The sequence below is a fragment of the Ammospiza caudacuta genome, chromosome 1 (genome assembly GCF_027887145.1).
Source record: "Ammospiza caudacuta isolate bAmmCau1 chromosome 1, bAmmCau1.pri, whole genome shotgun sequence".
Classification (NCBI taxonomy): Eukaryota; Metazoa; Chordata; class Aves; order Passeriformes; family Passerellidae; genus Ammospiza; species Ammospiza caudacuta.
The window spans coordinates 33,234,290-33,261,397 of NC_080593.1; the positions used below are offsets into that span (position 1 = coordinate 33,234,290).

The 27,108-nt window shown below is 37.6% G+C and overlaps 1 protein-coding gene across 1 annotated transcript in view; it reads left to right on the forward strand.

Annotated features, from left to right (window-relative positions):
• Positions 1–27,108, forward strand: part of PALS2 (protein associated with LIN7 2, MAGUK p55 family member) — a 53,987-nt gene that overhangs the window by 20,759 nt on the left and 6,120 nt on the right. Inside the window, exons 2-9 of the mRNA XM_058808141.1 lie at positions 7,205–7,323; positions 11,946–12,098; positions 20,238–20,390; positions 20,893–21,120; positions 22,288–22,419; positions 24,398–24,497; positions 25,011–25,079; positions 25,616–25,777. Of these exons, the coding sequence (XP_058664124.1) occupies positions 7,207–7,323; positions 11,946–12,098; positions 20,238–20,390; positions 20,893–21,120; positions 22,288–22,419; positions 24,398–24,497; positions 25,011–25,079; positions 25,616–25,777 (1,114 nt within the window). The 5' untranslated portion in view covers positions 7,205–7,206. The remainder of the gene's footprint in view (positions 1–7,204; positions 7,324–11,945; positions 12,099–20,237; positions 20,391–20,892; positions 21,121–22,287; positions 22,420–24,397; positions 24,498–25,010; positions 25,080–25,615; positions 25,778–27,108) is intronic.

Genomic DNA, 27,108 nt, shown 5'->3' on the forward strand with positions numbered 1-27,108 from the left:
AAAGCTGTACTTAGGTTGTTGTATCTCTTTTGCTGGCATTTTAGTCTTCATAAAAACTGGCATTAATTACCAGAGGTCTGCAGAGAATGCAGGTTTCTTCATCCAGCTACTGTTTGCAAAATACCAGGGAGAATGATGGATGTGTGCAATAATCTCAGCCTGTTGTATAACTTGAGTGGAGTGCAGGATGCATTCTGAAACTTTGTTGAGTTTCTCCTATAACCTTTGATTACAAAGTAGAATCTTAGACTGTCTATCCACTGAATGTTTTGCCTTCATTTAAAAATCTGTTCAAATATATTCTCCCGTACCTGAACTACTCAGGTAGTTGAAGAACTAAGGGTAGTACAGTCTTTTTTCACCAAAATTGAAAATTCTCCTGGGGCACGTCCTAGTACTCATTTAACGGACAGTACTCTTTGCGTGACATCAGTGTATACTTTCCTAATATCTGTAGAGAAAAAGTAAAAACACAAAAAAAAAAAATTAAATTCAGCTTTTTAAAAAACTTTTAGTTGACTTGCTTGTACATGCTCTGCTTTGTGCTGTATGGTGCTTAAAGATTTTTTTTTCTGTATTCTTGTGTGTTGTGTGCATGTGTGTCCTTTCTCAGTTAATAATTTCTGTGCTTGAAGCTTGTATCATTCTTCCTCTAATTAAAAAAGGTCAGAAAACTTGGTAATACCTAACACTTACATAGGCTTATCTTCAAAGCATCAAGCTTAGTTAGCATGAAGTTAATTGCCTTTGTACTTTGGGAAATATTTTTCTTGGCAATCTTTTAAGAAAGAGAAGTCTGACATAATTTCCTTAAAACTAGATTTTAGTGTATCTGTCCTCAATGTCTTGTTGTTGGTCATGATACATGTATTTAAATAAGACCTAAGCTTTTTAATCTGCTAGTTTTGGAGTTTGGATGTTTTGTTCCCTTTTTATCTTTGCTGAGATTACTTTTAAATAGTGCTTTTATTTTTTCCAAAGATGCAGCTGTGAGGTCCATCTGTTCGTCAGAAAATTTGTGCTTCGTCTTTTTTTAGACAATCTTCTCAGCCTGAAAGAAGTATGTCTGCAGTGTTCAAGCTGGGAAAGGGTTGTTGGCTCTTCCCTATAGCTTTTGTGACCTTCACAGTCATGAAACATGGGCATGAAAGATATAGTTGAGCCAGGTTTGATAAGGGTAGGGACTGCTTGAGCTTCTATTTATAGGTGTGTTAAAATAGCTCCATCTTGACTTGGCAGTAGACTTGGAGAAAATGAAGTAAAAAAAAATTATTAAACTTTTCTTAGCACTTATGTTATTTCTTTTCAATGTGCAGAAATGTAGTGGGCAGAATTTGAATATCCAGAGGAACATTCATTCTTATCAATTAGGCTTTTCCTGCTTCCTTTAAAAATTCATTGCCATATGTGATTCTGCAGTCAGTAAAGTGTTCATGCTGCAGACAACAGCTTTCTTCATTAATCAGTCTTACTGTCTTTTTGGAGGAGATGTGCTGTGTTTGCTGCCTGGGAAGGGGTCCTGTTCAGAAGAGGTGTCTGAGTGGTGTTACAATGGAACGCTGCCCAGCAATGTCTGAGTCAAGATGGCTGTCCAGGGCTGGCCCAGCGCTCCCTGCTTGGCAGTGTGTGTCAGACAGAGGTGCAAGCTGTGTGGCTGGGTGTTTGAAGGACTCTCATTGCACCCTGCTGCAGTCAGCAGTGGCTGTGGGGCAGGTGCCTGATTTGCAGAGGAGCCTGGGGTGGAACTGCAGAGCTCCAGCCCTCCTGTAGCACTCACTGCTCTGGAGCTGCTGCTGAGAGCGATCCTGCTCAGTGCATGCAGCTGCTGGCTGGGAAAACACAAACATAATATTGTATGTGCTCACTGCATAGTGCTTCCCCAGACTTCTGACTGAAAATATGGCTTCTGAAGTGTCCTTTAGCAGTAGTAAGACAGCTTTGTCAGCCTTTATTATAGTCTTGGTCAATAGCCTGTTTGTGAATGAACTTGTGAAATATTCTCAGAATGTTAACTTGTTCATAGGTACTCCTTTTCTATGTTCCAGACTGCCAAAAATGCTGTAATTTGTGACTGGGGAGAGAAGTGGCCAAGACAAAATAACTTTTTTTTCCCCTTTGCCTTTTATTTAAGCATAATGATCATTATTTAAAACCCTTAGACACAAATGGGAAAAAAGTTACAGAGTTGTCATTGGTTAAGGGCTGGCAAAGTTAAAAATTAATCTTCTTTTGTCTGAGCTTATTGTGTGTCTTGTGAAACTTCAATATATCCCTCTTGAAAAAGTTTCAAATTACACAAGAAACTATTTCTGAAGTTTATGTATGTGACAAGATTTTAATCTAACTTTCTAGACTTTGTGTGGAGTACCTGCCTCTCTAGTAGTCCTTGAGGTATTTATTATAACTTTCTATCCAGATGAGTAGGCCATGTGGAAATAAATATGCATGTTTATTTAAATATATTATACATAATTTTCTTTTCATTTCTGTTATTTTGTAAGCTTGGAGACTAATAAAATGAAGCTGAGCTAAAAAATTTGTGCAAAATATTCATTCTGAAAAGCTTTAATTTTCCCCAGCGAGTGACACATTTGTCTTCTGTCTGCAAATCTGGAAAATTTATTTAAATGTATGCTTCCTCTTTCCTCTACATAGAATTAATGTAGACAAGAATTAGGCGCTGAAAGAAAGAATAAAAATCAAATTTGGTAGAAGAATAACAGCTGAGAGCTTGGTGAAAACTTGCTTTTTTGTTACAATTACAAGAAGAAAGAAGTTATCAGGGTATCTTTTATGTCTGTTTGATCTGAACTTGCTATTGTAAGGTACAATGTGTAGATTAAACCTTTGAAACATCCTTTGGTTGTCTGAAGAACTCTGTGGGAATTAGGAGGATATAGTTCTGGTTAGTAAATTTTGCATTAGGAAGTGGGATTTCTGTATTCCCACACCTCAGGATGCATGCCGTTTGCCACAGAGATCAATTAACATCTCTTTGCCCCCTTTCCCTTTTTGAAATGGAGTTCAAATGACAAACCAGTTTGCCTGAATGCGAGGTCATATGAATAGTAGGAATAAATTGTTCAGTGCATGTACACAGCAGACCAGTATGTTCCTGCTGAGTCTTGCTTGAGGCTTTAAACTTGCTGCGGTTATGAAGATGTTCTTTGAAAATTGACTGTGGAAATTAATTCTGTGTGTATTCCCTGTCACGAAAGCCGGGGGCTGGAGTTGTAATCTCATTTTTCTTAGGAGTCCCAGCTCAGACTCAGTTCTGTTGTCACCCTTTCCTAAGAATCCCCGTATTTCAGCAGGGATTCTCGCCTCAACTGAGAGTTTGTTTCTGCCACCCAGTTCCTCCTGGCGTGTGTGGAGGCTGTTGTCAGTGGGTTTCTTGTAATATGTGTGTGTTCCTAGGTGGTTGTGTAAACCATTGTAGTCAGCCATGCCTGTCTCATGGTGTCCTCACTAAAACAAATCCTTATGTGTTGTGATGAGAGTTTAACATTTTTCCCAGATATGGTTTATTGAATATAGAAACAGCCTTGTCTTCAGAGAGAGGGAGGTGAATGGTAGAGCTCTCAAAGTCACTATAGTCTTAGTATTTTACTGTAAAAATGGGACAAGAGAGGGAAGAGAGACCCAATTAGTTTTCCACTGGAAAAGCACACATTTTCTCTTTATTGTACACCAAAGTACACAATAATTATAAGCACTTCTGACAACCTGGTTTATGCAGTTTGTTCATGTAGTCCTTAGTTCTTCAGTATGCCTGACTTGAATGTAAGTTCTACAGGGCTTTCTACCCCCCAGTGAGTAACTTTTATCAACATTTCAGGGGCAGATTCACTGCAAAAGAGATGTGAACCCCAAAAGGCAATTCTTGATGGGATATTTATATTTGGTAGTCTCAAAACTCCTCAGTTCCATCTGTTTCTTGCTTGGTAGGAGCTGATCTTTTAAGTAAAACTTTCCTACCTAAGTACTTTCATCTTCTGCTTTCATTCCTGCTGCTCAGGAATAAGATAAGATGCTTTTTCAAAAGTGCTAAGGTGGCTTTATTCCTGGAAAGAAAAAAGTGAAGTTGTTTAAATGAGTGCTGCTTAAAATTTAATGTGAATCTACATTTTTCTGAGAGATTGTTATAATTAAGCCTGGAGACAAAGTATCTCCTGTTGTTTGTTGTCTAATAGACCCTAGAAATGAGTAAAGGAAAGCCTCTTGAATAGATACAGAAGAAACGGTTCCATAATACATTTCCCAAAGTGTCTTCCCCTCCTCCCACCTCTGCCCTTAGTCTTTAGATAAATCAAATTTTTTGGAAGTACATGTATGAATATCTAAGGCATATGTAGTCAGTATATTGCTTAGACTTTCAAAGCTATTTTCACATGTGAACAAACACCAGCTTTTCACATTAAACAGGAACCATATTTGAAAGTGGCCCATGACTTGTATAATACACATAAAACATTGAGATTAAAATGTTTGTCTAGTCCATCAAAAAAAGTATCCATATATTTGTGGTCTATTCTTTTTGAATAAACCAGCAGACATAATTCCTGTTGGAATATGCTCTTGATATTTTTTTTTGGCAAATAACATTCGATCATGTTCTGCATATTTTGCCAGGTGAGTGTAAAGTAGTGAAACATGGTGAGGCATATAAATGTTCCTCTGCCTACCCTGTGCTAGGTAACAGGTGCAAAAACTGTTGAAGCTTAACCTTTCTCTCAGTCTAAATTTTTTTTGCTTAACATTGTAACTGATTAAAATACAGGCATACTTGAAGGTATTATTTTTTATTCAACTACTTTGAAAGATTTTCCCTTTAAGATGGGGAACTATCTACACTGAGGCAATATTGAGCCTCATACTGTGTTTAAACATAAACAATACAGTATGAGTAAAGGTGCCTTATCCTGCCTTTTTGGTTTGCTTTCTAATATTGAGACAACACTATTTATAACTAAGAAACTCTTGCTGTGATGGCTGTGCCATGAGACAGCCAACACTCAACTGTAGGAAGCTGTTTCTGAGAACAGCTGGGTTTAGTTTTGATGACCTGGAATGCAAGTCTGCCTTTGTGAATATTTTGAATTCTGCATGTTGATAAAGCTGGTTGCTGTTTTCTAAAAATGCTGAAATATACTTAAGTAGTTCTGATGCTAGATGTTTGTGAAACCTTTATTGAATAAAATATTCATTTGAAAATACCCTGACTACTTGCATGAAGACATTTTTCTGAAGCTTAACATTGCTCTTAACATTTTCTTTTTGATGATAAAGGGACTATTAGGGACTATTTTTAAAATTTGATCTAAGGCAGAATTCTGAAAGGCTTAAGTAAGAAACAGGATAATGTCATGCAGATAATATGACCAATGTGTTTATTATAAATATCTTTGTCACCATCAGATGCTGGAATTGCAGCTGCTGGTTGTGATGCATACTTTGACTTCAAGGAAGCTTTGCATTTTCTCCGATTATTTGTAGGAGAAAAAGTGCTAACCTGAAATCCCTTAAAAAAGAATTTGCATAACTGTTAAAAATGTAAAGAAAGGTTATTATTCTAACACTTGCATTATTATGCAGCACCTATGACGTAAATTGGCCAGAAACATCTGCCCACTTCTGCAGATAGTACAGCTTGCGTGACTACATTAAAAGTCACGAGTCTGAAACTGGGAATTGAGAAAATGTGAAGAAGGCAGTTTCATCTGCAGCTGAACTAGTCAGGATGTAGGACCTACCTAGTCTGGGGAAGTTGTGAACTGTTTGCATGGTAATTTTGTGACTTTATATAATGTGTGGATGCTGACAGCACTTTGTCTGTTACAAAGTAGAAATAATGCTGCTTCAAAATCTGAAAACATAAAGTGTTATTTTCCCTCCTACTCATGGCTTCACAGAAAATTCCCTTTTTTTGAAACGAAAAGTGTGGTTAAAACATTTAACATAATACAGGTCTTTCAACATGTACTGCTGTAGTTAAAATGTTGCACGTGAGTTGATTTACTTGTTGAAAAGTCAGTTCCACTTAACAGAAAGAATGGCCAGAATTTTTTTTCTTCCGATGGAATTTTCTAGGAAGAATTAGAGTCAGAAAGTAGGTGTTGAGAAATGCAGTTTGTTCTGTTACTCTGCAGTTTCATAATAGCTTTCATTATAAAGCAGTGAGGAAATTTAAGGGTAAATTCCTGTGTGGGAGAAGGGGCATATAGGCTTTTCTAATTCTCTTGATATATACTACTCTGCAACATGCAGAGCATTGCAGAACACAGTGGTTATTCCAAGGCTTCTGGGCTTGTTGGGGATCTCAACAGGAGATTTTGTTAGTACACCTGTGTGCGTGTCTATTTGAGCATGCATATCTATATATGGCAGGAGTTTAAAAGAGTAAAGTTAAGAACAAGAACAAATTCTCTTAATTCACCTCGATGACTTCAGGGGGTCAGACAGCTGGGATGGTGGCATTTCCTGACATTTCCTTGGGCAGCATTGTTGACTCTCAGCCAAGAGTGGTTCTCTCAGCAAGTCTGAGGGTAGCAGGCAGGCACGACGCATTTCTCATTGTAGGGTACTCATTGCACTCATTGCAGTACTTCCCACTACTGCAGTGTGCTGTGGGACCAGGCTGGTGTTAGTGCACTTAGTGCCACAGTGCAGTGGGTCAGGGCTGGCTGTAAAGGGCTGCTGGGGTGGGCACGAGTGCTCCCACAGTAAGAGCTGCCTTGGAAGCACATTTTTGGTTTAAAAAAATTGGTTTGGAACTACGTGGTCATTTTTACAACAGTGAATCTGACTCTACAGGCATTGTAAAACTTGTGGGTTGCTATATGTATGAGGGCTGAAAACTTCTGAAAAATATGAAATAAAAAGAGTACTGAAGGAGTTGATTTTTCTGTATTTGGAAGATTATACATACTTTATACATAGTTTATACTTGTTTGTTTTTTCAGTCCTTAGTAGCAAATCTTGGAAGGAATGTGCTCGGCCTGGATTCAGTTTGATGCAACCTGTATTTCATTTCAGACGTACACACAAAAAAAGTTATTTTTCTGTTCTGTCCCCTTGTTCTCAGTAGATGTATTTGACTGCTTAACATCTTTAAAGTTAATATTGTGGTGTTTCCCAGAGCTTTTGCTCCTTATGGAAGCCTGTTTTGGTCAGTATTTACTTTTTGTTTTTGTTTTGTCAGCAGCCATGCAGCAGGTCTTAGACAACCTTACTGATCTGCCGACATCGACAGGCGCTGAAGAAATAGACCTGATTTTTCTTAAAGGAATTATGGAAAACCCCATCGTAAGATCGCTTGCTAAGGTATTTAAATTTGCTACTTTGAGTAGAATCTGGAAATGTTTTAACTCTTACATTATTTTGTGAACATTGAGTGTGTATTGAGGTATCCACAACACGTTGTTGGTTCATCTTATTAAAAGACTTGAAGACCGGCTTGAAGGTGAAGAGTTCATGATTTCTGTGCATGCTGGTTAATAGTTCTATGGAAAAATCTAGAGGAAGATAAAAAATTCAGAGATTACAGAAATAATGCGGTTACATTATTTAGGAAGAAAAATCATAATATTTGGAATTAGAAGCAGCTGATTTTAATGTAACCACACAGTCTTGTAACCACTGTTGTGTGCATAACTCATATGCCTTCTGACTTCTAGTGGTTTTGCCAGAGATGAAAAGTGAGAACAGTCACCTTCATTATCCTGTGGCAAAAAAATGTTTTCTTTTCATCTTCAGCTCAAAACTACTTTCTGATATGCCAGGAAAATATTCTTTCCATGCCCTTTACTGGATCTCAGACTAATAATTTTATCTTTGATTCTCAGCTCTCTAAAACATGGATTATCCTAAGTTTTTGTTCTTGGATTACAAAAATCTTTTATGTATGGGTGGTAGCAATCAATTATAAATATGTGAGGTGATATTTGCAAAAAAATCTTTGGACTCTTTAATTAAAATGTAGCTGGTCTTACCAGTAGGAAATGCAGTCAAATACTGCACATCACTTATATATGTTCTTAATCTTACTTCATAAAAATAAGCTCCTTTCAAGAGGAAAACCCAGTTAACTTAAATACAGCTGTCTCTTTAATAGGAATAGACATATGAAAGCAGTGCCCTCTGGGCAGGTATGAAATCCTCTGTAAAGCTAAAGGATTGTTGCCCATGGATTTTGTTCAGTATAAAAATCTGGAAAGGAAAACATCTCATGAGAATTCATATAAGAATCTACTTCTGTTTGGCTGTTTAAAAAACTGGTTTTAATTTGAAGACATGGCACAGTAATAAACTTAAAAGTAATAGAAGTGTCTTATCTGCTGGTGAGATGACTGCAGAGAGAAAGATTTGTGTACTAAATTTACTAGAGTAAGTAAAAGCATTTTTTTACTGACAATGGGAACAACTGTAAGTGTCTGCTGCATAAGTCATCTTTAATATTTATCATGAAGAAAATGTTCACTGCAAAGCCTTTTTTTCTTATAAAGAATTTGTGCTTTAATGGCCAGTAGTAACAATTAGGTGGAATTTAATGACTAGCAGATGTAAAAAAAGTGCTTGTAACAGAAACAGATTCTTAACTATACACATGCTTTATCTAGAATGCTTAAAGGTTTTAATTGTGTTCACATGGTGTGACTGCACTCATATTTTCTTAGTAATTATTTTGGAAAAATCCTCAGTCTTAACAAGCAGTGCTAAATAAGGATAAGATCAAAACACATTTGGTGAAGCGTATGTAATTCACATATTTGTCCCTAAAAATACATAAACTTGCTTTTCTATTAGAAGAGCTGGTTCTCAGTTCTCAGTCATCTCAGTTCTCTGAGATGGTTACATTGTTACAGCAGAATCATTTCAAAGCAAGCCAGAAATGCAAAAGCTTTTTCATTTTCCTTTATTAGCCAGTTATTAAGACTAATCATTATGTAAAGTACACCAAAAAGGACAATAAAAAACTTGGGAAAATGTGCCAAAAGCTATCCAAACTTGTTTTCTCCTTTTGGTCCTTAAATAAATGAAGGTGAATGATAAGTACAGTAGTTAGTTTGCAGTATTTTGCAGTGCATTTTGGCTGGTCTTTTAAAACTGGGTTACATTCATTTCACACTTTTCCTGTATAGAATAAAGGTAATAAGGTAGAAATTGCAGAGGTTTTTGTTGGATAGGGTTCTTTCACTGAACCTTTCACTTTTCAGTAGGTGGTAGAGGAAAGGAGAACTATTATCATTGTAAAATGTTTTTTCCTGTCACTGATGTTTATAGAATCATAGAGTAGTTTTGGTTGGAAGTGGCCTTTAAAGGTCACCTTGTCTAACCCCCTTGCAATGAGCAGGGACATCTTCAACTAGATCAGGTTGCTCAGGGCCCCATCCAGCCTGACCTTGATTGTTTCCAAGGATGGAGTGTTTACAACCTTTCTGGGCAACCTATTGCAGTGTTTTACCACAACCATCCTAAAACTTTTCTTCCTTATATCTAGTCTCAATCTACCTTCTTTTAGTTTAAAATCATGATGCCCTGTCCTAAATAACTGTTGGAAAATAACTGTTGAACTTGGAACAAGCATGAATTCTCCTCAGTTTTGCTGCTGAACTGTGGTATCAAAACTTTCTTCTCCTGGATTGTTAACTGTTCTCTCAAACCTCAAAACTTTTATCTTCCTTCTGCTGTTACACTACTGCTTTTAGCATTATATCACAGCCTACAGGTGAATGCCCAGCCCAGGCCAAGGAGACATCTTGGGAGTAATCTATAAGCATTTAGTCCAGTATTTAAGATGTCAGATTGTTGGAGGTAAAAGCCTTACTATTTGAACATTTGGCAGGTATGATATATACTGAATGCACAGAAAGGCTCAATTCAGTATCAATATTTCTGAAATGTTCTATTGAAATAAAAAATATTGCAATATCCAAGTTAGGTATTCCTATTTGTTTGTTTTTTAACTTACTCATACCATTCCATATCCTGTTACTCCTCAACATATTACAGGATCAGAGATTGTTTACTGATAAAACTTTATGTTCCCCAGTATATACATGGCCTTGATTTTGGAGTGAAGGGTGAGAATATTTGCATTTAGATTATATCACTCAGTGTTAGTGGTGTTTTTTTGAAAACAATGAGTGAGAAAAAAGGTAACCCATGTTCTCTAATCTTAAAAAGGTTTTGCAGTTGGGTTATGACTAAAAATCACTAGATTTGTGTTTTTACTTGCTGTAAAAGAACTAAATTTTAAAAGAAGGATATTGTTTACTGTGTGTGTTCTATACAAAATAGCATTCCTTATAAAGGAGAATGTGTGTAGGTGCTGAGCTTCCTATAACTTTGGAATTACAGTCATTTGGTTTGTGTGTGTTGGTGTTGGAGAATGTTTGAAATGCCTTTCTGTTAAGTTAACCTTTCCAGAGTTTAGCCATCAGGCCTGCAGAAACAGCATTTTATAGATATGAAGAACAATTTAATACTTAGATGATTTCAGGAAGCAAAGTTCTGTGCTTTTAGCAAAATTTTATTTTATTGTCAGTTTTAAAGCAGTAATAAGAGAGCAGAAGTGCTCACATACCTTCAAATTATATCTGTGGGAAGTATATATAGATGACTCTGAATTATATCTATTATGTATTTGGTTTTTATATACCAAAGTAATTGCTCCTTTGTAAATTTCTTGTTGCTACAGTGTTGAAAATAACTTTTAATTGAGAATCTGTTATTTTTGGCCTCCTTGTACCCTAGTTCTGTGATAGAGCACTGTCTGTAATAAATAAATTAAGCATTCAGAGATGCTTCTCTTCCTGCTCAAAGCACCTACCTTTCAATGAATTTCAGTATCTGCAGAGTTCAGGAAATGGTTATGTCTGCAGGAATAGCTCTAGAAATAGATGAAATGTTATCAAAGAATCATAGAATGGTTGAGGCTGCAAGGGACCTCTGGAGGGCATTTGGTCCAACTCTCCCTACTCAGGCAGGGCCACCTGGAGATGGTTGCCCAGGACCACATCCAGACAGCTTTTGGGTATCTCCAAGGAGTTGGAAACTCCCATCTTCTTTGGGTAACTGTGCTAGTGCTCAGTCACCCTCACGCTGGAAAAAGTGTATCCTGATGTTCAGACAGAGCTTCCTGAGTTTCATTTTATGCCCCTGCCTGCTGTCCTGTCACCAGTCATCCCTGGAAACAGGCTGTCCCTGTCCTCTTTGTGTAGTATACCTTTTATACACATATACATATGCAATTGATGAGATTTCCCTGAGCCTTCTCTTCTCCAGGCAGAACAGTCCAGCTTGATGAGCCTTTCCTCAAATGTGAGGTGCTCCAGACCCTTCATCATATTTGTGGCCCTTCACTGAGCTCTTTCCAGAATGTCCAGAGTGTTGCAGGTGTGGCCTCACTAGTGCTGAGTAACACTAGCTGTTCTAGCAACACTTTCAATGCAGCCCAGGTTACTGCTGGCTGCCTTTGACTCCAACTTTTCTTTAGCATTTCCTTCAGTTAGGCAGATGTTAGCAGGTAGAATGTGCTGTTCAGAAGGTGTTTGAATGGGAGGAGTCTGAGCTAAATGTTTTTGTTGCCAACTCTGAAAGATCCCATAGCTCCTCTTCTGCCCTTCTTCTAAAAGGTGTACTTGTCCAGGGTTCCAAAGCAGGAAAGGTCCTGAGGTGCTGTGCTGTTGCTAGAGCAGTGCCTGGTGTGTGTAGCATAGAGGAGATATGCACTTCAAAGCCTCTCTGGTATGTGCTGCTTATAAAGTGTATTGGGTCCTGTAGTTGAGCATGCAAAATCCTTCAGCAGTTCAGTCAGGTTATCCTATATGTAATTTTTCTGGCTTTTCTGCTGAATATTGCACTGAGAAGTTACTTGAAAAGTTTATAGATTTGAACCACTCAAAACTTATTTACATTATAGTCTTGTGTATTTAATCTTACAGGCTCATGAGCGACTGGAAGATTCTAAGCTTGAGGCTGTCAGTGACAACAACCTGGAGCTGGTGAATGAAATTCTTGAAGACATCAGTCCCTTAGTAAATAAGGATGAAAATGTTGCAGAATTGGTTGGAATACTCAAGGAGCCTCATTTTCAGGTGCCACCTTTTTACTGTATGTTACCAACTTACTGTATCAGTGTCCACATACAGATTTAGGAATGACAATGAAACAAAACCTGAACTATAACAAAATGTAATGGATTGTAATGTAAAGGATTTTACTCCAAATAAAAGGTAAATCAGAAGCCGTGTTAAAAATAAACATGATTTTATTCTTTGATATAATTTCAAAACTACCTTTACTCACTGTATTAAATTCTGCTGTTATAAAGCTTGGACAAGCTTTTACTTCCTGTATGACTGGAGTTTCCATAAAAATTCCCCAAAGGCTTGCTTCATCCATAACATTTTCAGGTGATCTCAGTTTCTGATCATGAGCATTGTGCATTTCAGTTGAGCTGTTTGCACTCATACTCGTGTGTAAGATGTATGGTTTGCAGAGTGAATGAACGTGATTCTTCTGTGAGCTGATCTGCACTGCAGCTGAAGCTGACACTCTGCAGCCCTCTCACTGTTGCTCTGCTTAAGTGAAGTGCTGACATGTGCTTGTCAAAAGCAGATGTTTTTCCATTTTGCTGTTTCTATGACTAGCTTCTGTACTGAGCCTCAAAGATCAAGGTTTGAAAATGCTTTGTGGATTCTGCCTTTCTAGGTAGGGTTCAGTGGACTTTGCTACTTCAGTGGAGACTGCTACTAAGCTAAAGGTATTCTGTAGAAGAACATAAACAACTTTTTGCCATAGTATAAGTGGGTTTCTTTTGGCAGACAGCTATGAAGTCGTAGGCATTTTTGGGATAGATGAGTTTAAACACACTTTCCCCCCAGGTTTTTCATTACATGTTTTACAAACATAGCAGTGAGATATATTACCGTTTAACATGGATAAACACTGAAAATGCTTTTGGTTGTATTGTGTCCTATTGGGAAAGGAATTGCTTCAAGAACTCAGCTTTTGGGGCAGTAGCTTTTCTGAGTACTGGCAATTCCTCTGCCTCTCCTGTGTTGGCCTCCCTTGTGCTCTTACTTCTCCAGACAGGCATCATAGCAGAGTGATGAAAAACTATGATTGGAGACTTACTGGTGCATAAACCTGCAAATCAGTCTTTGGTCCCATAGAAAATAATTGGTACTTGGAAAGGACTGGATGAGTTTGGAGGAATTGATGGCTAAAATGCACAAGGACTAGAACTGAGGGCCAGCTGTGCACTGACAGACCTGACAGTGGTCTATTGTGTTAGACAGAGAAAATAAAGCTGAAAGTCAAAGAGGATGATGAATCAAAAGATGAAAAGGGCATAACAATTGAAGTGCTGCACTTTGAAAGGCTCAGTAGCAGTGATCTCTGGAGAGAGATGGCAAAGGCCAGAGACAAGCTTGGGAAAAGGATCTTTGGGGTGGAAACTGGAGATGGCCTGTAGGAGACAGATCAAATAAGAATTTTTGGGTGATTAAGAATCAAATAAGAATTACTGGGTGAATAGCCAACACTAAGGCAAACCCAGCATTTATTCCTGTTCTGTGGTCAGATCTACAGAGAGGCAGAATGTGATCTTGGTGTCAGATACTTCATTAGTTCAGGCTTGAGCAACTTAAACATGTAGTGTGAAAGTTCCAAAATAGCTGATGAATTGGAGTGTCAGTATTTATGCTCTTTCTTGTACCTTTTCTGTTGCTTGATATGAGCAAGGAGCAGACATGAAACTGCATATATTCTATCTTAATTTTACAGTTTTGTTCAGTTTAGTGCTTCCTAATTGTATGTTAAAGGTCCATTTAGCAAACATCTCTTCTGTTTTCCAACAACGATACCTTCCAAAATGTGTTGTGAAGATTTAGTGATTAGTTGCTAAGACTTCTGAGTGAGAAGTAGTGTCATCCACCTGTGGTTCTCTTCCATGAGCTTATTCAGTTGTGTTTTCCAACCCATATGAAAATCTGTCATTCATAGCATCCCCCATCTGAGTGGAGACTGTGCTCTTTTGGTTTTGAGACTGTCTCCTGTCAATTTCACTTAATATTCCTGTCTTCTTGTGTAGGAAGAAAGTGAACAGTTTTTCTTAATCAGCTTTTCCATGTTACTTGTGGTTTGAGAGACCTCATTGTGTCTCTCTGTGTCAAATAAATAAAACGAAGGGAAGCAAAGCTGTATGCAGCATGGATTTCTAAAGTAGTGTCATAGTTTACATTGCATTTCCTACTCATGGCCTAAAAGTTCCTAGTACTTGGTTTGCCTGTTTAACAGCTGATGAATAGAACAGTAAAGTTCAGTTAGAAGGCACCTGCAGTGATCATCCACTCCAGCTGCCTTACCAATTCAGAACTGGCTGAAAATTAAAGGCTGTTATTAAGGGTGTTGTCCAAATGCTTGTTAAACACTGACAGACATGGGGCATCAGCCACCTCTTTAGGAAGGAGCCTGTTCCAGTGTTTGACCACCCTGTCAGTAAGGAAGAGGTATCTCTAGGCTCAGGGAGAGTAGAGGTGGATTGCTTGTTAGGCTCAGTTTGGTTTTGTATTGTTTACATCTTTGAAATACCATTTCTGAGTCTTTCAGTTAATACATAAAGCTAGGATTGTGTTTTCCCTTGTAGTCTGTGTTGAATTTAAGTTGCCTTGTTCTCAGTCTATTGCTCATGAGGTGCCTCTGCAGGTTACAGGCAGTTGTTTCAGTCCTTGAGTAGTGCATCAGCATCAGCAAACTGTCATTTCATTTCTCATCCCCATTTCCTAGGCCATTTATCTGACATGTCACTATATTGGCAGGTGTAGAACTGAGCCCAGATGCCTGTGGAAATCACCTGATGACATGAATTCTGAAAACTAAAAATTCCATATTCCTGACACCAATTTTTCTGTCTTTAACCAATATTTTCTTCCATATGAAAGCCTTACTGTCTTTCCTGTTATATTTTTGTTTTTCTGAAAGACTTCTGCCAAAGGGCTATGGAAGTTGTTCTACATTAACAACTCTAACTGCCTTGTTGCCATGCTTGTTGGTGACTCTTCCAAGGAATCTGACTAGATTTGAGAAGCATAACTTCCTTTATTAAGCATGTTGATGCTTTCCCATGATCCATTTTGTCCAGTCATTCTGGGTTTTATGGAGACTTCTGATTTGTTTATTATCAGCGTCACACTTAGTTTTGCAGTTTGTTGACTCTTCCTTGGAACATAGTTTAAATATTCATGTCATGGTTATTGCTTACATGCTGCTTTTTTCCCTATAGTGTTGGGTGAGTCATGGGCATGTAAGAAAAATGCAGTGCAACTTTGTTTGCTGCAAAATCTGGATTGTAGAAAAAGGACAAAAAAGTGTGAAAGGAAGAGAAAATAGGTGGTTAAGATAGTTAAATGCTGCCTATTCATCACTCTGTCAGAATTGGAATTCATTTTAAAAAAGTCTGAAGAAGTTTTAATTTGTATTTTTAAAATTTACTTTCTGTGTGCCTGTTGTGAGGCATTCAGTCTCATTTGCAGAAACAATGAGCAGTTTTGGCTGCTGTGTATGGGCAAAAGCACCTAGCTAGCTACTTACTTCTTCAAAGTATATCTGCTGTGATTCATTTCTGAAGCCGAAAATTAGGGAGAATTTTCAGCCCTTAATTTTGTACTTCCATTACGCATGTGCAAGCAACAAAATCAGCTGAGGTCAAAGTACTGTTTTTATTGAACTGATATCACAGTTAAGACCATTCTGGAAGTACTTCTAGGACAAATTGCAGACCAAAATGTAGATATTGTATCTTTTTTTAAGGCTTGGGAAAGCTGTGTGTCTCCTGCAAAAAGGAAACAGAAAATTACCTAAATACTCAATAAATAAGTGCTATCATTTCTGCCTCATTTGATGCAAGTAGGCATATTCCAAATTCTGCAAGAAGGGAAAGAGGAAAAATACAATGTCAATTGCATTTATAGAAAAAGTCTTTTACATCCTTTCTCCAGTTCAGTAAAAGTGCTAACAACTCAACCTGACTCTTTAAAAGTTCCATGGACAGTACTGTGTAATTGGTTAGAGGCTGACTGTATTTTACAAATGAATGGTTCCACTTTATCACAGCCTCACCTTACAGTTGTAACCTGCCTTGGCATGCAAGTATAAAATGTGGATATACAAGGCATCAGTGCAGTAGATTGTTTGGATCATTTAGTGCTAGAAATACCAAATTACAGGACTTCATTTTTTCTACACATTTTTGTAGAAGAGCATTTGGGAAGGACTAACTCTGGAGTACAGGTGCATGCCTGGCTGTATTATTATTCCCTTTCTTTTCTCCTCTTGTTTCCTTGTTTTTTCATCCCTTCCACTCTTTACCCTTTTTAGTTTTAACTGAACTTTTCAGAGGTCAAAGTGTGAAAGTTCTAATGAGTTTCACAGTATTGATGGCTGGCCAGTAGGTCAGTATGTGTGGGAGAGCCAGCTGGCACATGCTGCGCATGAAAAAGGCTGTAGCAAATCTTACCAGACAGTAGCTGGAGAGCAGAAGACAGGAGTGGTAAGAGAGGTTGCCTTGAGGAAAGAAACAGCATTTAAAAATTTTCACACTGTTGGAGTGGTTAAACATGCAGAAGAATCACTTCTACTTCCTCTTGGAAGAGCTTGTTCTGTTACTTTCACCCTTCAAGAATTAGCTAAACCATTCATCCTAAATAGATTATGCTGGCAATAAAATACTTAATCTGAAAAGCAGCCAGTTTGTAAGGGCTGATCATACTTTTTAAATGTTTCATTTAGAAAAAGTGACCTTAAATTGTATCCTAGACAGATATTAATGTATAGGGCTATTTTCCCTACATATTCTTGTGTTCTTACCATCTCTTCTGATTTTTCTAAGGTCATGATTCCCTCACTTTTCCAGGAGAGCCTTTACAATGTGTTCTTTTCACATGAACATTAGGAGTCTCTAGTCTATTTATTAAGTTCTAATATTTAAACAGGGTTATCGGGGAAGACTAGCACACATTTAGTGCATAAAAGAGGAAAGGAAATATTTTAGATACTTCTAGGCCTAAAATGTTAGGAAAGGAGGCCTGAATTCAAGACTATAGAGTCATTCTACTCTTGTATATTCCCTCCCACCACAGCCCCCACTTTGTAATTTAACTGTTCTTTTGGATCAGAATTGGAGAAATGGTCATTCTGTTATTTAGGGCAGTGCTTCATAACATGTTTTGATTGTGTTGAGAATTTTTTAAATGAAAAACAAATGTTGAGTTTGAACTTGGCTTCAGTTCTGCAGAGAGCCTTGCATGTTTAATGGTTCTCTGTTTACTGAATTTTCACTTATGTTTTAAAATATTTTTACCTGTCAAATATATGCAGTCACAGTAAACTACTGTAAAGAGATCAATATCTTCTAAGTTTATGGATTGTTTTTTGACAGTGTCTTGCATAAAGAGACCATACTGTCTGTCACAGGACTGTGTATCCACAGGACTGTGTATTACTTCTTGTGATTTGTAGCAGTTCTCCTAAGTGCCTTTTTTGGACAATATTGGCATTTTTTCATGACAACATTTCTACACCTATCCAATCTTGAATGATCAGCTGATTTGTTTACAGGAGGAAATTTTGTATGGAGGAAACTTTGAACTGTTTTATGGTTGTTGATCAGTCCCTGTTGTTTTGCAGACTTTGGCAGTGGTTTTATAAGTGTTCCAGCACCAGTATGGAAAGGTCAGATTTCTGTAGAGCTCTGGAGTTGCAGGAGCACAGGATATAACTTTTTTGGGTATCACAAGAAAGAAACAAGAGAAGTAAATGTAACTGTATTTCTCAGTTCTCTCAGCCATGCTCCTGAAATAAGAAAGTAACTTAGGACATCAAGTGTTGGCCAGTAGTCCGGCAGTGGTACAGACACAGGGACCTGTTGCCAAGTGCCTGTACTTAAGTGTTCTTCAGGACTGTAGGTCATGACCTGGCTGCCTGGAAACAAGCTCATAAAACTGGTACAGATTCTTGAGTTTCAGAACTGAGAGTTGGGTATGGGACAGTAATAAGTTGACTGTGCCTTCAGGAAACCAATGAACTACTTTTTTAAAGAAAACACTTTAGAGCTGAGGGCAGTCCCTGATAGTCCTTCTGTGACTCAGGCTTTGTGTAAAATGAAATCGGACAAAGATCCTTTGACTGAGAGATGGTTAAGTAGCTGTTGTAGGAATTCATGCTTATCCATAAAACTGAGTGGTTAAAAAGGATCAGAATGTGAAATGGGATCAGATTTAAGAACTGAAGAATTTTATGGAGCATTTTAATTTGAAAAGGATGACACAGACTGTTATCTTAGTAGGCTTTTTGGATCAGATTATAATCTATAAATTGCATTACCATTAAAGGGCAGAGACCTGTCCAGGCAGGTGTGTGAGGCTTTATGAGAAGTATAATAGTGAGTTGTGGTCAGAAACTTCAGGGACAATTTGTTCTAGCATGTGACCAGAAGAAAACTGTCCGTTTCATACCACTGTATCTACCTGGTTTTATGAGTACTAATCTGTAAAAATATGTTGCTGATGCAAATTAGTTTCATTTTGGAAATGCAGAAAGATCCAAAAATATGTTGCTTGCAAACATTGGCAGAGAGATCTGTTCTCCTGGTTTCTGGATTGGATGTATCTTGGATAGTGAAGAATTAGAAATTGCTACCATCTGACAGCTGCTTGATTTAAATAAATGATTGTTTTTCCTATTTAATTTGATTTGGTTTGTGTCCACAGTATCAGAGCAGCCACAATAAGCAGCTGTCTTTACAGTCTTAATGGAAGGGGCAAAATCGGTGAATTAATACTTCCTTCTAACCTCAAGTTGAAATAACAGCAGGTTCATCGTGTAATGGGCAGATTAAAATGACTGTTCAGGTTTGTGACATTTTGAGGGCTTGCATGCTGAGCTTAGCACTAACCTAATGTGGTTGCACAGCCTTTAGCTTAGAGGTGGCTTACAGAAGGATGGGGCAGACTGCATAGCAAGTCATGACTCTTACCTGCTTGCCTGCTCTGCTTTCTGGTAGTTTGCTGTCTTCCTCTGGCATGTGCATGTCAGTATCACTGATAGTCCCATGGTGTCTTTTTTTTTAGCTACTTCTGTGACATAGTCAGTGACCTGCCTTTAGACCATATCTGACCAGTCACTGTTGGAAACAAAGCTGTGTAGTTGGAGGCCCAGTAGGCATCTCTTCTGCTTGCTGCTGCTCTCTGTGTATCTGTCAGTGTGACTCCCTGTGCTGTAGGATGCTTTACCTTGGACTACTGTGTATGATGGATATTGGGCGTCCCTGTTCCTCTCATGGAATCACAGAATGGTTTGGGTTGGAAGGGATCTTAAAGATCATCTTGTTCCAGATCCCCCACCACGGGCAGGGACACCTTACACTAGAAGGTGACAGAAAGACAGAAAGTCTGAAAGTCTCTCCTCTGTCTTAGTGCACAAGTTTGATCTTGGTTTACCTGTATGTATTGTCTTATACATTTTTCTTTATCCTAAGATATGTTTTATGAAAAAATCATGCCTAAATTACGTTGTCTTCCAAACATGATTATATTCATTTGGACCTCCTCCTTCTACCTTGCATTTACGTATGTGGACTGGAGAAAACACTGTTAACTCTAAGGTCTGAGCTCCTGTCTTCCAGAAAATAAAATCTGTAAGCTTGGATTAATTTATTACTAGAATTCTGTCTTGGCTTTATGCAAACAGGAAGCACTCATTCTGCAGATAGCTAGAAATCCTTGCATACTTGTCATTATCCAAATTACTGTGGAGGAAAATTTTATTGCATTAAACACAAGTATCTAATGATGAGTTGTCTTCATTTTTTTGCAGTGGGCTGTTCATTTACTGTAACCATTTGCTCAGATACTGTCTCATTAGGTGGAAGACTATTTTAGGTACTCCTTTTTCTGCCTTCTTCCCTTCACACATTACTCCCAGTTTAGTTACATTTCTCCTATATTTCCTTAAGAAGCAGCATTTTTCTGTACAAGATAGGATATTTGCCAAGGCAATAGGCTTATCAGTTCATGTGAGCACTTATTGTGTCTGTTTTTGCTTTATTTCATGTGAAGTAATGGTATTATGACCTGATCCCAAAAGGACAGATTCAGTGGTTATTCAGCACTAAATCCTTTCACAAAAAGTTATTTCATGACTATAAAAAAGATTTTTTTTCTGTTCCTTTGCAGTCACTCTTGGAAGCACATGATATTGTGGCTTCAAAATGTTATGATTCCCCTCCTTCTAGCCCAGAAGTCAATAATTCTTCCGTGAACAACCAGGCTGTTCCAGTAGATGCTATTCGCATCCTTGGAATTCACAAAAGAGCAGGAGAGCCACTGGTAAGTAATTGAGGGTGAGGGTGAGTGTGTCTTTAAAGTGCTAGTGGAAATGTTTGCTCTTACCTGATTTCTTGCATTATGTTTTAATTATTTTCATTATATTGTGTAATTTAATGGGTGATAAGCTCAGTATTGAGAGGTTGAAATAAGATACTTTCATGTACTCCATCCCATTCTCTCCAAGAAGTAATGGGATAGTTATTAGGCGTCACTGGCCTGAATGACTGCTGGCATAAGTGACTAACACAACATCTTGATAAAAGATGACAGGATTGCGTGCAATCAAGAACAACAGTAATTTTTCAGTCTTATGAAAATCTTGTGTGAAAGCACTAATGTGTCACCTGATACTTCTCTGTATCAGGAGCTCTAACACTGTAGTAGCTGTGACTGTTTTCATTGGAGTGGAATATCCCACAGCTGTGTATTTGTGCTTGAGGTAATGGTGAAATGAAACTGAAATTCAAACAGTGGTAAACTGGGTGTCCTGTACCTCTTTCAGGGAGTCACGTTCAGAGTGGAGAACAACGATCTGGTGATAGCCCGAATTCTTCATGGAGGAATGATAGATCGGCAAGGTCTTCTGCATGTGGGGGACATTATTAAAGAGGTGAATGGCCACGAGGTTGGAAACAACCCAAAAGAATTGCAAGAACTGCTGAAAAACATCAGTGGAAGTGTCACTTTGAAAATTCTCCCCAGCTACAGAGACACTGTCATTCCTCAACAGGTCAGGAGCACATTTCTGATGATTCTGTGAAAAGAACTTCTGCTTAGTACTTTATTGTGTAAGATTCTCTAATATTCTGGATTAGACATGTTTTGATTATTTTGTGAATATAATGCTAGGAGGAAGAGTAAAATGTAGATACCTGTATTTACCTTTAATGACATTTTAGAAATTAGTTTATTCACCTAATATGTGTGCTTAGAAAACTTGGATTAGTGTCTAAAATTGTTAGGCATTTGTATGCTACATATAAAGCACGTTTCTTTGACCTTAAGTGACCTCTGATGTCCTGACCACAATCACACTTCATGCAGTAAAGTGTGTGTGTGTTTATAACGTGGTTAGTGTCAAAATAATCAGTTTAACGGGATGCAGGTATGTGTTTAATTCATCGGACAAGCTTTAACTCTCTTGACTTCAGTGGTAACTTGGATGGTGGCTATTCCTTATCCTTTTGTTGCTGTAGGCTGTCAGTTTCTCCATGGCAGAAGTGACTTCCTGAGTTGAATCAGTGCTTTGAAACAGCCTATAAGATGCTCCTTCAAGTAGTGGGTCTTAATGCCTGTGACTGTAACAAGCTGTGCTTCCACTGAGTAGAGGCTGAGGGAATGTGCTCTATTGAGGCAGGTGCAGGGGCTTCCTTTGCTCCCCAGCCTGGTACAAAGAGAGTCAAAGATGTTTTCAGTTCAGTCATGCAACCTGCTGTTTCTTCCCCTGCATTAAATTTGAGTCTTAAGCAGCTCAATCTCCTGTTATTTTTGCCATGAACTCAATGTTTTAAAAGTAATTCTTAAGATTCTACCAGCCTTAAATACAGTGCTCATATTCCAAAAATTTGTTTGTATTTTTAAGTAATTGAAAGTCAAAATTCTAACTGAGTTGTATATGCTGAAATGCAGAAATGACCATTTTGTAATACCATGCCCAAATGGAACAGATTTTTAAATTTTTATCATGAAGCTAATTCAGCCAAGGCTTGTACCATTGATTATTCCATCCCAGTTAGTGAATAATTTTTCCCCCTAGATTGTATTTTACATGCCAAATGCAGCTTTGATCATGTCAAGGTTTTTATGCTGTAGGTAAAGACATTACTTCAGTTTGACAGATAGATTAGTCAGAATGTATTTTATAATGCTTAAGCTTTGTTACTTTTACACATTTCAGGTTTTTGTCAAGTGTCATTTTGATTATAATCCATATAATGACAACCTCATCCCATGCAAAGAAGCAGGTTTGAAATTTTCTAAAGGAGAAATTCTTCAGATTGTAAACCGGGAAGATCCGAATTGGTGGCAGGTTGGTAAAAAGATTAAAATAAGTAAAATAAAAAACTGAAAAGCACCAGTAGGTGCCTTACTAATAAACTCTTTAAATTATTATCTACTTCCATTTAACAGTAGATACATGAAAAAAATATTTATACTGCAATCCAATTTCAAGCTAATATAAAGATATGAAGTTGAAATACTAAAAGAAAAGTAATGTTTTAAATTGTATATGTAACATTCATTTTACAATTAGTTGTGTTTATTTTTCTTTGTTCTTGTATCATAAGCCCGGACATTCCCACAAATAAATTTAAGGTGGACAATTTCTAGAAAAAAGGTCTTAGTTTGACTATAATTATGGTAAGCCTTCCCTGACAGCAGCTGTGGAAGACGTGGACCCCTTCCTGAGTGGTCAGAGATGCAGAGAGAGAAATTAATCTTGTGGATTTGAAGGGAGTGAGAATAGCTGTCTGGAGAGGGTGTATGTTTTATTTCTACAGTGGTCAGTGTCTGTGAGCTGTGTATCATGCATGCTCATAGTCACAGTGTTTGGCACTGTTTCAAATATTAACCATTCATCCTGCTTTAAGGTGGTATTTCTACATTCAGTCCTGCAGTAGAAATGTAATCCAATGCTCATGCTATGTTTATTTTTTACAAGACACTATGCACAGAATTAAACATTATCAGTGCCTCTGAAAATGGGACAAGAGAACTTTTAAGACCATTTTGCGAACTTTTAAGACCCTTTTCTCAGCTGAGATCCTCAAAGCTGGCAGAGAGTATTATTAATTTCTCTTTCGACCCCTACATTGCTCACCCTTTGCAAGGTGACAAGCAGAAGAGAGCCAGACTACCTGAGAACAAGATATATGACTTCTTTAAAAGCAACAGAAATATTCCAGTATACCTAAGTAGCTGCTGAATTTTGTTGCTTCTCAGTGACAGTAATAAAAGAAAGAAAGACAATAAAAAGTGTGAGGAAAGGCTGAGAATTTATTGCTGCCAACTTAATTAGTTTCAGTAGTAGACACTCCAAAACTCTGGAGGAATTTGATGTTTAGCTCATGCTGACTTCTGTATTGCCTTTCAATCTCTCCAGTTGTAACTTGTAGGAGTCCTGGAGAAATAAATCTTCAACACTCAATCTGGCAAAATTGAAATGTGTTAAATCAGTATAGTGTATTGCTATGCAGATCATGCCCCAGGAAAAAGAAGTTTAGTTTTTCCTCATGCTTTCTAGAAATGCTAGACTGTTAATGAAACTTCATACTGTAAAAAATCAGTTAGTCATAGATAAAAGCATACCAGTTGAAAAGCAAACATCTCCTGTTAGCAAAAGAAGGATTTATTGCAAGCAAAAGATTTATGGAGAATTAAACACTTCATAACTGTGTTTGTGTGTGTTAAGCTTGCTGAGAATTGAGCTTGCCATGAAATTATTTTATAGAGAATTTTAGCCAATTCATTACTAGGAATGCTTAAGTTACTAAGATTTTAAATATGTAGTTGCTTAGTGCAAAAAGCTTGAAGGCGTGATTAGGGATGTGTTACTGCATTCACTGGGAAATGACAGTTAATAAACTGCACTGAAGCCTGTTTGGAGCAGCTCAAGAATATAAAATAAGTATACTGGATACTAGCAAAACTTGACTTTTGTCACCTGAGACTACAGTGTCTGGAGCCAGAGAATTACACTTGGGAATTTTATGCCAAAGTTTTATGTCTGGAGGAGCGTACTAACGTGATGAGAACAAGTAATGGAACTTGCATCTATTTTACTTAAGTTTTCTGAATTTTAATACTCAATATCAAGACACTATTTCTCTAAAAGAGAATTTTAATATTTACATCTGACTCTGAATTTTTAAATCTCAGTAGTAAATGTATCAACACTCACCACTGAGAAACTGGCAGCGAGGAAGTCAGTCAACACCATCTTGATGAGAAAAATGCTTCTTGCAAGTTAAATATAATTATTTGTTTGGGTTTTTTTCCCCTCCCAGGCTAGTCATGTCAAAGAAGGAGGAAGTGCAGGTCTAATTCCTAGCCAGTTCCTGGAAGAGAAGAGGAAGGCTTTTGTTAGGAGGGACTGGGACAACTCAGGTGAGACTTAGTAAATTTCAGGAGTAGATTTTGTTCTGATTCCTTTTGCTTTTCCTGCCTTCATAAATAATAGAAAAACTGCTATGTGAGATTACACAGATTACTGTGAAATGCTGAATTTCATATTTTGGCTTTTGCTGAAGGACAAAGGGTGAAGTCTGTTTAGTGTTCAAAGATACATGAATCAGTTTTGCCACCTGGTGATGGAAAGCTGAATGAGGTGGAACAGGCAGTGTGCACTTTTAAAAAATTTTTTGTATGGTATGCACTGAAAGTTAATAAGCTAAACTGAATTTTTCAACTGCTTTCTTTTCTAGGAAAATAATTTTTTCTGTGTTCAGTTCTTCCTGTACCATTTGATGGGTTTGTAAATAGATGTAATTTCTTGCCCTAGGATATATACAATTCTAGAATAGTCCTTATAAATGTATTAATCTAAAGTTTCATGTATTCATATAAATAAGCTTTAGAAATAAACAGAAATTGAGAGTTCATCTAGTTTTTTATTTTTAGGGCCTTTCTGTGGAACAATAAGCAGCAAAAAAAAGAAAAAGATGATGTATCTCACTACAAGAAATGCAGGTATCTCTTAATACTACATGAAACGTTCTTTAGGTGTAAAAACTTGCAGAGTGTAGTGTATCCAAAGCTAAAGATTTGCAGTAAAACATTTGATTATAAGTTTGATAGATCAGATAGTTTTTATGGTTTAAAAACAATAGCGATCAGCGCAGACATGGCTGTGCTGAGTACATAATTTGGTGGGTGGAAATCAGAGAAAAACTGGGTGCTAAGCAAAAACAGTGAAATGTTTGTTGCCAGTGGGCTGAGGGGATGTGATTTTTCGCTTCTGTTCAGCATTGATGAGGCCACTCCTAAGAGTACTGGGCACCTCCACAGTGCAAGGGAGATGTGGACATACAAAGATGTTGAAGGGACTGGAGCATCTCACCCATGAGAAAAAGTTGAGACAGCTGGGAATGTTCAATCTGGAGAAGAGGAGGCTCAGGGCAGCTCTCACCAATGTGTACTAATACCTGAAGGGAGGGACTACCTCCTTTTTTTTTTGTTACAGCCCTGAGTGTGTATTAAAGTTTTTTGTACGTTTCTCAATGTAGAATTTGATCGCCATGAAATCCAGATATATGAGGAGGTAGCCAAAATGCCTCCTTTTCAGAGGAAAACCCTGGTCTTGATTGGGGCCCAAGGAGTGGGGCGAAGGAGTTTGAAGAACAGGTTTATTGTGCTGAATCCTACTAGATTTGGAACTACAGTGCCATGTAAGTTCTCAGCATTCCTATCTTAACATCATCCTTTGATTAACTGGAAAGTATGTGATGTTTATCCTTGTGATTCAGTGTTGGAGTCATTTTGTCAGAGCATAAAAATTGTGGAGAGTGGGAAAACACTTCCTGTTTTCAGAAAACTGAACTAACATATGACCATGAAAACATTTGTAACTAGCACTTAAATGGTGCTGATGCTGCAGAATAGCAGTTTTTGTCTGTGCAGTATTTCAATCTGGGTTTCCTCAGTGTCAGTCACCATCCATTACTGAGGTCATTCCATAAGTTCCCAGTAGCCTTCTGTAATGAACGGCCAGTGGAATTTCTCAGGTCTACCTTTTAGTTTTCCACCTGTGGACTAGGCATTATAAATTGTTGCTTTAGTTTAGAAATGTAGGGAAAAGCAGCAAACTTCCAATAAAACTGAAGTGTTTGTGATCTCCAAGATTTGCATAACAGTATTTTAATATATCTAGCCTTAACACACAATCTTTTATTTTTTCCCCCTATAAATAGCAGAAAAAAAACTTATTTTACCTGAAGCATGTTTTCTTGCCTTTCTTTCAGATGCTTTGCTCATTAACCTTTTTTTTTTCAACTCCTCCCTCCTGTTTGGCTGCTGACCAGAGAAGCCCACTCTAGCTACATTATTATTCTCCTGACATGTGCTTTTCAGAATTTCAAAAACAGTCTGTTCTCTTCTGTTTCCAGTGGGCAAGAAATAGATCTGATAATAATAGGAGGAGGGACAGGTCTGAAAGATGAATTGTACGAGATGAGAGAACCAGTCTCTCTCTCTCATTTGGTGAATCTCTATCATCAAAACTGGTCAGGGCACTTAAAATTGGTTGATGGGCCTGATTACAAGGTTGACTTCTCAGTGTTACCTTTAAAAAGAAATCTTCTCTTGGGAATTCCATTTTATATTGGCAAAATAGTAAGAGGCTTTTTACTGCTTCTAAAATTCTTACTCTATTTCAAAAAAGCCTTCAGAATTACTTATTTCTCTAAAATGCTATATAGATGCTTGAATATATGTAAGTAATGCAGCACAGTTGTTGAACATTCTTCAAAGACATAAAAGTAAACTTTCCCCAATCTGATAGTCTAATCATGCACATGCAATACCCAGTTTATTTTATATAGAACCTTTTTTTCTCCTTCAGATTTTAAGTGGGAGAATCAGTAAACTTAGTTGGTCTTTGATTAGAAGAAAATTCTCCAGGTTATTCATAAAGAGATTTGTGTAGGATGTGTTTTGGGAGGTGGGAAATGGATTGAGCTGACCCAGTGCTCTAGGGGAGAAGCATGTTCTTGGTGTTGAG